Here is an 11,318-nt window from a genome sequence, read left to right as displayed (position 1 = left end):
ATCTCAGAGTCCAGAAGAGGTCATCAGATCCCTTGGATTTACAGGTAGGTGCTTGTAAGCTGCACAGCTAGAGCACTGGGAATTGAACTGCGTCCTCTGGAAGAGCCGCAAGCATTCTTAACCCCTGAGCCATTTCTACAGGCCCGTAGTCTATTTATTCGTTCTCAGAGACCTCTGTGCTTGGTTTTCACCCTCATAAATTAAAGTCTCTGGGGTAATCATAGCCAATTCTCCCTTGCATGTAACAACTGAGAGCAGTGGTGTCATGGAGTGAGGGAGAAGGCAAAAGCCCAAGTGTGGGTTATTCACACATAGACTTATTGTCTACCACTGTAACACTTTAGTACTAGAATAGCTTGTATTCCCTAAACAAGCACTGATTAGTGATCACGGGGTCTACTTTGGACAAAGTAGATAACATTACTTTAGGAAATGTTTTTTGGCTGGGCCTGATACTTATAATCAGAGCACTTTGGAAACTCAGGAGGAAGAGTCATAAGTTCAAACTAGCCTGGGCTACAAAGAGACCTTGTCTCAAGAAGCAAGCCATGTTCTCTACATTTGTATTTGGATTCAGTTCTTCCTTTTTTAAAATTTCATTCTCCCTCACCCCACCCCAACCATTGACATTTCAGAGCCTACAACATGACTTCTATAGACATGCCTGCAGGGAAGGGCAGAATGGAGGTCTTTGGAGAAATCCAATGTCATATTGGCAAGGAGACATCGAAATCATTCTCTCCCTCCTGCTGCATGCTTGTTCTGTGTCCAAAGAAGCAGAGTTGACACGGATCTTTGAACTAGATACAGGCAAGGAGTAATGGGGAGGCAGTGGGCAGACACAGCTAGTGTGAGAATAGCTCTGTGTCTGCCAGGTGACATGGTGTCCATGGTTTCCCTGCCACCTCAGCAGAATCTGCCCATTCACTGCTGCCCCCTCATTGCAGAAACAGGTCCTCATGAGCTTCATTCCTTTCTGTCATGGTGCTTGAACTTTCTTTTGGGTTTAGATTTTTAAATTATGTGTGTATGTGGGTATCTGTGTGGTAGAATGCACATGGAGTGTGGGTGCCAGCAGAGTTGGAAGACACTGTTGAATCTACGGGAGCAGAAGTTACAGGCATATTTGTGAGCTGCCTGATATGAATGCTGGAAAATTACCTCTATGCAAGAACAGTACTTAATTGCCCTGGGCAGTGAGAGATGTCTCTATGCAATGGGAACTTTCAGGTAAGGCTCAGGCTGTGGAATGTTGTCTGGGATAATGCCTCCCTCATGATGCTCTCCTGAGAAATCCACCCCCCCGCCTTTTCTGTAGCAGTATCTCACCTCAAAGTAGTGATACAGGCTTGCTAGCTGAACTTCACCCTTCAATGATTTCATTCTCTTTTCCACAAAGGCAGTGAGAATGACTGTCCTGTGATTTCTGGCATTTCCAGTGGAAAGGAAACAGGAGGCCAAATTATGGCAAAGCTTGTTCAGCTGGGTCTTCAACTGCAAAAGCATCATAGTTCCTCTTCTTGCCAATGACCAGCTCTTCCTGGTGCCCATCCCTTTCCTATCCAGGACAGGCTAGTCTTCAGCCAGGGGAAAGTCATATTGCTGTGGTAGAAAAGACATATGACAGGTGCTGGTGGGGTCCCTTAAGGAAGCCCTTCACCTGTCTCCTCAGGAAAGGCGTGGGAGTTATGTCGTCAACATCTCATAGAATGACATTTGTATTTTTACTGGGTCTCATCCGACTACCAAGGCAAATGTTGCATTTTTACAAGATTGCAGGTGAATTTCCGGCACAACAGTTTGAGCAGCACTCCTGTAACTCACTGGACTGGGTCTGAAAACTACCACTCAAGGATCTGATCTGGCCAGCTGCCCATGTTTAATTCCCACTTTGCTGGAACACAGCTTCAATTATTTATGAACTGTTGGTGGCTGTTTTCATGCTACCATGGAAGAACTGAGTGGCTACAGCTGAGGATGCAGTCACAATGACTGAAACATTTGCTTTCTGATCCTTTACAGAAGCTCTCTGTCTACTGGATTAGGCGAGAGACTTCTCAAAAACGGAGAACCTGGTCAGATTTTGCTTGGTAAGTCAAAAAGGCAGCTGAGTACGTATGCTTTGAGAGAGACTGCTGACACTTGGATCTAGGCTCTGTCACTTTCCTGCAAGTAACTGATAGGTCATGTGTCAACTTGTGCGTCATGCTCCACATGTATAAAATACGAACATGGCAGAACTTACCTCATGGTGTTGACTCCTGAGTTAAATGATAATATATACAAAATGCTTCAAGCAATGACCTCAACAAATGGCAGCTCTTAGACTTCCATGGGAGATTTACAGGCAGAATGAATCCCTAGGGAGACAATGTCTATCAATGCACACTCATTGAGTCTTCCTTAATAAATTGTTCTTTTATTTGTCTGACCTTCATTTAATAGTTGTCATATCCTTGGGAGTAAGTACTACTGCAAGCCAACCATTCATAATGTGATTGATCTAGCATTGTGGGTGGGGGCAATGAGTAAGAAGATTCCTGGAGGGGTCCCTGGATGGATCCCTCATTCTTTGAAAGAGATGCCCTACCTTTCAGACAGTCAGTCTGGATGAGTTGTCAGGAAGCACAGTAAGCATGGATGGGGGGGGGGTTGTCTCAGGACAGACCTAAAATGTTTAGGACACAAGAGCAGAACAACAAACAACAACTCTAACAAAAACAGGTCTTGTGATGTCCCAAAGTTGTTGAATCAATGAACCCCTGGGACTCATTTACTTATGCAGTGCCTTTGTGGAAGAAAACACATGTTCCTAGCAACTTAATCCTGTCCACAATACTCTAGCTCATACAGCCACACATTTACACACTGTCACCCCACCTAGGACCCAACAACTCTTAGGTGCTGAGAGCAAAGGAAGAAATGAATGGGTCAAGCAAGGCAAAGCAGGACTCTAGAAGGTCTGGATTCAAAACCACAGTGAAGCAGCACCCCGCATGTGTGAAGGAGGCATTACTAAACGTGTGAGTGCATGCACCTCAGACATTGGAACCTCTGTGCACTATTGGTAGAAATGCAGCTGCTACACAGAACAGTAATTTTAGTCAAAAAGTAAAATGCAATGATTATATAGCCTTGCAATCTTACTTTTGGGTACTTTAAAAGTATTGAATGCAGGGTTCCACAGAAATGCTTGCACTGCCATTTCCCATTGTGTTCACATTAACCAAGAAATGAAAACAGCCTAGATGTCCACCTCTGGAAAATAGATGAAGAAAATGTGGTATATCCATAAAACAGAACTGCTGAGTCTAAAAGAGCATTTTCACATGCTGCAACAAAGACGAACCAGAAACCATAATGCTAATTGAAATAAGCCAGTCATGGGGCACACACTGCAAGTGTGATTCACATACACAGAAAGTGGAATGGGTGACCATCCAGTCTACTACCACCACCCTGCAGGGGACAGGAGAGATTGCTTTTCACTGAGTATAAAGTTATAGTTATTATGTATGATGGAAACCTTCTAGAGATGTGGTGTACAACAGTGTTTAAAGGCAAAACTCCATGGCACTTTTTTTTTTTTTTTTTTGGTTTTTCAAGACAGGGTTTCTCTGTATTGTTTTGGAGAGTGTCCTGGAACTCACTCAGTAGACCATGCTGGCCTCGAACTAACAGAGATCCGCCTGCCTCTGCCTCCCGAGTGCTGGGATTAAAGGCATGGGTCACCACCACCCGGCCTTCCATGGTACTCTTATAACAAAAAATCATAGTATATTGGAAACTTCAAAAGGGAAGTCAGGGTTACTTCTGTTAATATTAAATTTGAGTATTTTCTTATGCTTGGATCTAGGAGTGCATTTTACTTCTAAGTTCTGTCATACTTAATCCAGAATCTTGAAAACAAAAATTGTGGACTATTATAGCTATATAGCATTATATAATTAAATACAGCTTTCTTGAACTTTAATAAATAATGGCAAGGATCACATTTAGAGTTTGACAGTATCCTCCCATCCTTCATCTTTTTCTAGATCTACAATCAAGGCAGAAAGGGTGTTGGTCTTATTTCAGATATTAATATTTTGAATTAAACAAGTAAATTTATCACAAAGAGAGCCAGAGTAAATAAACAAACAAAAAGGAGAGAAAAGCAGCAGATCAGTGTGGGCTCAGTTTTTCATTCTCCCAACCTAGAGCATCATCCTGACACTCCCAAATGCTGATGATTACGTGGTCTGAACATGCTACTCAAACTTGGCAGGTCTTTCCCAAAGCCAGATGTGTTTTGATGATCTCCCTGGTTATCTTTACCATTTTCCTCTTGTGGATAGCTTACCTTTTGGGGGCAGGTTGAGTAAAAATGGGGTCTTGTACATAAAATCAAATGTAAGGAAGTTCTCTGGGCAGCAGGCATGAAAAGATCCCTTGGACTTCACTGCCATAGGGAACTCATGATGTTCTGGGTTACCAGTACATGTGTACACAGATTCAAAGTGACATAGGTGGCTATGGATATGTGGAGGGTGGATGTGGGGAGAGAAGAGTTCAAGAGATCGGGATTTCTCACTCTACCAAAAGAGAATAAAGTGGTCCTTACTGCAGGAGCAGATCCCAGGTGTCCCCTGGAACCATACCTTGGGAGGCACTCAGAGTACAGCATATAGAGTTACCTCTGCCTCTGAGGGCCAAGAGAAGGGGATACTTCAAGAACTTTGGAGCCATCAAGTCATGCTTCAAGGCCAGACGAGGCCATGAAACTTTAGCTCATTCACCTCTTGCCTTTTGGCAAGAGCAGCATCTTAAGCCTCTCAGTCACATCAGAGGGTGATGTATGCTTACGAGCCTCTCAGGGCAGGAGAGCAACGATTTCACAACCTTTTTCTATTAACAACTTTAATTGTGTGCTCATCACATACTTCAGAGTCTGGAAAATCGTGATGCTGGCTCTTGATGCTTCACCCCATTCTCACCAGTCTTCCTTCAAGACTCCCTTCCATGTGGATCCTGTAGTTCAGGGAAATTCGGACTAGAGCTACACAGACACTAATGAGCTGGGGGTTGACTATGTTCTCCTACTGGTACCATGTGAATGCCAGCAACTCATGCGTTTCCTGGGAGCAGCCTTTCCCTTGTGACTTTCCCTCCAACTCTTTCTTCTAAAGGTTCCTCTGAGTTGTTCCGTGTTTTCAATGGGCATAGGGCACTACTGCTTTTATCACTGGGCTCATAAGAAATTCAACCTTTAGGGATCTGGAAGTAAAATCTATATCCTGTAAGTTTGCTACATTATGTGTTCAGAATAAAGAGTTATTGCCAAAGTCTTATGAAAGGATTTCCACTTAGCCTCCCTACTTCTATCCTTTGTACACCCTCAGCCATGGAACAAGTACTTTCCTTTCTCACTGGAAACACTGAGGCTGAATATCTAACTTGTTGTGTAATTCTGTTAAGACAGAGGCAAACTTACAAATCCAAAACTCATGTGCTCTTAGGTAGGAGATGAGAGGAGAGTTAAGAAACTCTGTGGTGTAATCCCTTGCAGGAAAGGGTATGAAGGGTGGGGTGGATTTACCACAAGTTTGATAGTGTGCTTTGAAACCTTCGGGACAGGAAAAGTATAGCCAGCTGAGGAAGCAACATTCCTGACATCCTCTAGAGGGCCGCTGTGTAAGAAAATAGCCAGAGAGCAAGAAGTCCCTTGAGACACACTTTCCTTACCTCTTCTGGAACTGCTGTGGAACTAGGTAGGGTGAGGGAGTGCTCCTGAATGAATGTTTAGTTTCCAGGTGGGAAAAGAGAGCTCAGGAGGCTATTTCTCCTTTCAGGAAATCTGGCTATAGTTTTTCTCTTATATTACCCAATGCTTGTGCATATGTGGATTAGGTGTATGCATGCACAGAGCCATGCTGTTGGCAAACCATGATGCTGAGAAGAATGCAAAGGAGAAACCTCTGCTTCATAATTTCCTTTCCCAAAGAAACAAGACCTCCTCACCAGCAGCAGTCCACATGCCATAAGACTATGGAAACACATATGTATGCAATTGGGCTCTATATCCCCATCACCTGTTACTAAAGGAGACCTGAAGGAGAACTGAGCCACTGAGATGGAGGCCAGCTAAGGTAGCCTAGCTCCAGAGGGCACAGGCATCTTAATCAGTCTCTGGGTGGTTGAAAAGCTCTCTTTTTCAAGCCTTTGAAGACTGTGTGAATGATCTAAGTAGAGGTTGCCATTCTCTTGAGGTTGCCTGGGGAGTCTGAGGCAGAGGTGGCTGGGACAGGTTCTTTAACAGAGGCACCAAGGTCCAAGAACTCCAGGATGATGTCTCCAAGACAGTAAATCAAATGTCTGAAACAAATGGACAGAACAACCAACTGAGAAGAGGGCCCGCCTCACATAGCTCTCACCTTACAGAGAACTCTAAGAAGCCTAACTGTTACTAGAAGCTGCCAAGTCCATAGCACAGCTGTGGTAGAATCAATGTGCACTGTACTACTAAAAGCTACAGCTCAATGAAGACAAGAATGGTCTTGGAGACTGGACTGTACAAAACAACAGTCTCTGCAGTTACATCAGTGCACATGCACTGCTCTGCAGAACCTGGGAAGAACTGTTGTGATGTCATTACAGCCAACTGGTGCTCCTAATGATGGATCACTGAATTTACTGCCCATGAACAGAGTCCTCAAGTTTGAGAGTTGAGACATTAGACACTGGTGGAGGCTTGAGAAGGCAGGAGCAAAGGTACTTGATACTTTCCCAAAGCCTTCCTGCTTTAGAGATGATATCTATCTCCTGAAATTTCTAGGTTCTAGTTCTTTTATATGATGCAACTCTTACTATTCTGAATATATCCTACTAAATAATGACAATTTCTGATCTCAATACTAATCACAGCTTTGCTGTGAGGCTGGGAAACTGTAGTGGAAGACATCATGTAGCCTGAACTGCACAGGCCAGGGCATGCTCCTGACACAGGGACTGACAAATGTTGGGAAAAACCATCGAGTATACTTCTTCAGTATAGTGCTAAAGTGCTAATGCAATTGTGTAAAAAGTATGGTATTTTATGAAATTGAGTCACAAGGTCTGTTCTTGCCTGGAGGTTAACAGAGCAATTTCAGTAGCTCTTGCTGGGGTCTACATTGAGTTTTTCAAAATACAAACAGGGGCTGGTCCTCTAGCCGCTTACTACAACAAAGTCACCTGCTCAGAAGTTGGCAGCACGGCTTTCACTGAGTATGTGCAGTATCTGAATACCGGACCCTTCGGTCAGCATAAGTCAAGTGCAGACCTATTCTAATAGTGGGCTCTGCATTTACCAACCTTGCCACCTGTGACAGCGAAGAGCTTTTTCTACACTATGTTGGGTATTGCACACTCCAGCCTACCTGTTGATTAGGGGTTGCTGGAATGATTCCAAGACTAGACTCCAGCTCAGCCGGCACTTGTTCACCCCCAGGATTTCTACTAAAAAATCTGAAGGAGAAAACCAAATAAGACAGTTGAGTTACTACTGCAGCCTTACAATCAAAGAACATCTCCCAGGACTTCAGCCATCTCATAGACTGGCTAGTTCTAGAATAGCCTTAAGTACGGAGCCAAATGAAAATATCATAGAACAGAGAAAAGTCATGAAAAATAAGGTTTTTAAGAATATGTATCTACACCGGGCGATGGTGGCGCATGCCTTTAATCCCAGCACTCAGGAGGTAGAGGCAGGAGGATCTCTGTGAGTTCAAGGCCAGCCTGGTCAACAAAGCAAATTCCAGGACAGGCTCCAAAGCAATACAGAGAAACCCTGTCTTGGAAAAAAAAAGAATATGTATCTAAGAATGAGACTCAAGAGGGCTTTGTAACCTGCCACAAAGGTGCAGAGATATTTTTGAGGTCATCATTCAGGTTGGAGAAACGGTAACTCAAGGGGATTGTCCAGAGCCCAGTTTATTACTCTTCCTTGGTTACCACAGCCACAGGCAACAAATTGCTTTCCCTGCCACTGAAAAACAACAGAAGAGAAGGAAGAACCTTTCTTACTTACTAAGGACACAATCAATCAAATATGAGTGCTACAGGATATATCATGCTCTTCTCTGGTCCCCAAACACCAGGAGTTAGCAGAGACTCAGCATCGTCACGTGGTGGGAATGGTGCTGACAGCTGCTGTTGCAGTAACAGCTTTTTGAAAACTGCCCCACAGTTTTAAAACCACACATCTGCAGGACCGTCCCTTAGTATCTGTGGCCAAAGTGATCCTTCCATTCCCTTGCCACCACTGAGGGAGGGATGAGAGAATCACAGTTGTGACCATCTTCTCATCAGTTGGAGCAATGGGACTTAGAGCACCCTTTTGGAGATGGGGAAGGGTGTCAGGCATCACTGGCAAAGCAGGACGGGAGGAGAGAATACACATCACCAGTACCACCATCTTGCCAGTCTCATTACCTGGCAGGATACTCATCAAGCTCTGCAAAGCCTGCTTCTCAGTAGCTGCTTTCTGTGCCTGAGTCCTTCCAGGCCGTGGAAACTTGGGCAACACTCCACCAGGCCAGATAGATTCCCGAAGAAGCCGGAGGTACTGCACCCAGCGTTGGGGACATGTTAGATTAGCCACCTGTACTTCTAGCCACCTGTGGGAGAAGAGAGAAGAAAGCTCGGAAAAGTCAGGCGTTTTCAAGGCAATGGGCTAGATGTCTGCTCTCCTCTCAGACTCACATTCTGAAATCCCAAGAGACCTAAGCCTCCAAAACAGGAGTTTCCCCTTTTACCATGTAAGAATATAGGAATGAGACAGAAGTCTGGGAGCCAAATTGTAGGCATATGTCCAAGTCTACAGTGCCTGGACCCTGACTTCTCAGTCTTGAGAAGGGTGAGAAGCAGATTCCATTGTTTACAAGCTTTACGGTAACCTCTATATTTTCTTAGAGTGGTCCTGATAGACTGACAGCATAACTCATGTAGGTAGCCAGAGTCAGCAGTAGCCTTCATGATGGAAACCAAGCCACCTCAACAAGCAACTGTGGTAATACTACACTAGGTACTTGTAGAGAAAATGCTAACAGGCCCCAATCTTGGAGCAGGGCTATACCCAGAATCTCCATCTCTCCTGTACACACTGCCCTGGAGTTAAGATGTTGGCGATTTTCACACAACCTCTTACTCTTATCCCCAGCCATTCTGGTATAGTCAGGGGCCTGCAAGGTCTTTGTCTTCAGAATGTTGTACACCTACACACTGCTTCAAGCCTTATTTCTCTGCTTCCTCAAAGCCTCATGTAAACATTACCTGAAACCCTCCTTGAGAAGCCCAGCTGAAGTGTTCTCCTCCTGACACCTCCTCTGGCACCTGGTGCTGGTGCAAAGGTGTGTAGCTAACATACTCTGGCATATGGATTCCTTTCCCATGTGTTTATAGCTTTGTGTCCTAACTAGACTGTCAATACCACAAGAATTCGATGTCTTGTACTTCTTAAAAATTTCCCGAAGTACCTGCGGCTCAAGAAATGTTTGTTGCCTATCTGATTTCACAACTATGAAGGCTTTTCCCTTTGTTTTGCTTTCAAACATGATTCAGTAACTCTAAGGAGCAAATAAGCTAATTCTGAATAAGCTGAAAACCTCAAAGGTTATTCTTTTTGTTTCTGTATTTTTTTTCCTAGTGATACCTAGTCACTGTAGAGGCCTCCTTAGTATGCATCTCCTTGAAGCCTGGCATGGCTATGCTGGTCATATATGGACCATCCACCACTAGCACCTATATACAAAAGGCTGTTTGGGACTACACTACATGATAACTCATGCCATTGCTCCTATACCCAAATTACTTGTCATCTATCCAGGAGAAGAGGGGCTGACAAGGCAAACTTTATTTAACCTTCATTCTGTCAGACTGTCTGCATTCCACTCAAGCTGGGCATTCCAGTCCTGGGGGCTACAATCCCCCAAGCCCAGGGCTCACAAATGATTCTAAGAATAGGAAGTCCAAAGGTAACAGCAGGGCAAGAATGGCAGGCATTGATGGAGATCAAGCGCGGCACAAAGCCGCTCTTGCCCAGAATAGCCAACAGGATCGTGTCTGTTATTATTAGGGCTGCATCTCCTTTTCACAGGGCTTTTCATTCAGCAAGCCTAAGCCACCTGACAAGAGGGATCTAGTGGCAAGAAGAATTCTTGTTCCTGTTTATAGAAGAACAGCACCAGAGGGAGGTAGCTGCAATGACCTGATCAGGTTCTCTGCATGGGATAAGGTTGCTCCAGTATTCCCTCTTCACTGAAGGCCATGTACACGTTTGCACATTTTACTAAGGTGAGCCACATGTGTTAGCTCTCATCTAAGAATGGAGGGAATTGGGTAAAGCTTTGCTAACTCTTCGAGGAGACTGGAGAATCTTGGCACAAGACACATTAACCAGGATGAGATTTAGCTCAGCTTCATTCACACATGCATAGAATAAACCGGTCTGCCTCTTTTTCTGGGCATTCAAACTCTCCCAAGCAGCCACAGCATCCACACAAATTTTCCTTACACAAGAGTGCATCTGGGTACCTCAAACATCTTCTAGGCATATCTCAGGGGTCAGGAGTTGGAGTCTTTAGAATCTACATTAATTTATCCAATGAGGATAGGACCTCAAACTTCATTATGGCGAGGATATCCTCTGCTCTTTTCCACAGGAATTTAGCATCCCATACACAGATATTGGGTGCAAACAGTATGTCATGAAGCATGAACTTATACAAGTCTGGCTCTAATTCTTCAAACTTTATGAATGCTGGGAGAACTAATCAAAGTCCAAATAGGTAAAATTCAGCTCCCAGTGATGGGGATGAGTTGGCAAGCTAAATATGGGAAGGCCAAGCAGTAGAACTGTCAGTGAGGACTGGAACCTCCAGGCTAATGAAGCAATCACTGGAAGACAGGACAAAGTTGAAGCACAGAACTGGTCAACTGAAGGCACCAAAGTCAACCTGAGGAATGTCAAAACAAGCCTTTGGAAAACTGGCAGAAACAGAAAAGAATCAGGTCTACAAAACAGAGGTGGAGGAGGTTCTAGAGGGTATCTCACAGGTCACATGTGACTTAAACACCTGTTCTTTCTAGCCTTCTCCTCTTGTCTAGGTTTTCCTGCAGTCCTGATTTTCCCGGCCCCATCACACTTCTTGGTCCTAGTCATCAAATGCTCTAACTGGAGGGCAGATGGTACCTCATCATGAACACCTGTGCTCTGAGGACAGGTGGTTTCTCATCATGAACACCTGTGCTCGAACTGGAGGGCAGATGGCAACTCATCATGAACACGTGTGCTCTAACAG

The 11,318-nt window shown here is 44.4% G+C and overlaps 1 protein-coding gene across 4 annotated transcripts in view; it reads right to left on the bottom strand.

Moving 5' to 3' along the window:
* Positions 1 to 2,399: 2,399 nt before the first annotated feature.
* Snx19 (sorting nexin 19) overlaps positions 2,400 to 11,318 on the bottom strand; it is a 40,263-nt gene continuing 31,344 nt past the window's right edge. For 2 of the 4 annotated variants that reach the window (XM_005078485.4, XM_021232066.2), the window contains 3 exons: positions 8,452 to 8,636; positions 7,398 to 7,485; positions 2,400 to 6,354 (listed from right to left, as the gene is read on the bottom strand). In XM_005078485.4, the coding sequence (XP_005078542.2) occupies positions 6,222 to 6,354; positions 7,398 to 7,485; positions 8,452 to 8,636 (406 nt within the window). In that variant the 3' untranslated portion in view covers positions 2,400 to 6,221. Of the gene's footprint in view, positions 6,355 to 7,397; positions 7,486 to 8,451; positions 8,637 to 11,318 lie in introns of those variants that run through there. The other 2 variants (XM_021232064.2, XR_005870251.1) reach the window with 2 other exon arrangements.

Source organism: Mesocricetus auratus, unplaced genomic scaffold, assembly GCF_017639785.1.
Source record: "Mesocricetus auratus isolate SY011 unplaced genomic scaffold, BCM_Maur_2.0 Super-Scaffold_100022, whole genome shotgun sequence".
NCBI lineage: Eukaryota > Metazoa > Chordata > Mammalia > Rodentia > Cricetidae > Mesocricetus > Mesocricetus auratus.
The sequence above is the reverse complement of the archived record's forward strand: the minus strand, read 5'-3'. Positions and strand labels throughout refer to the sequence as shown.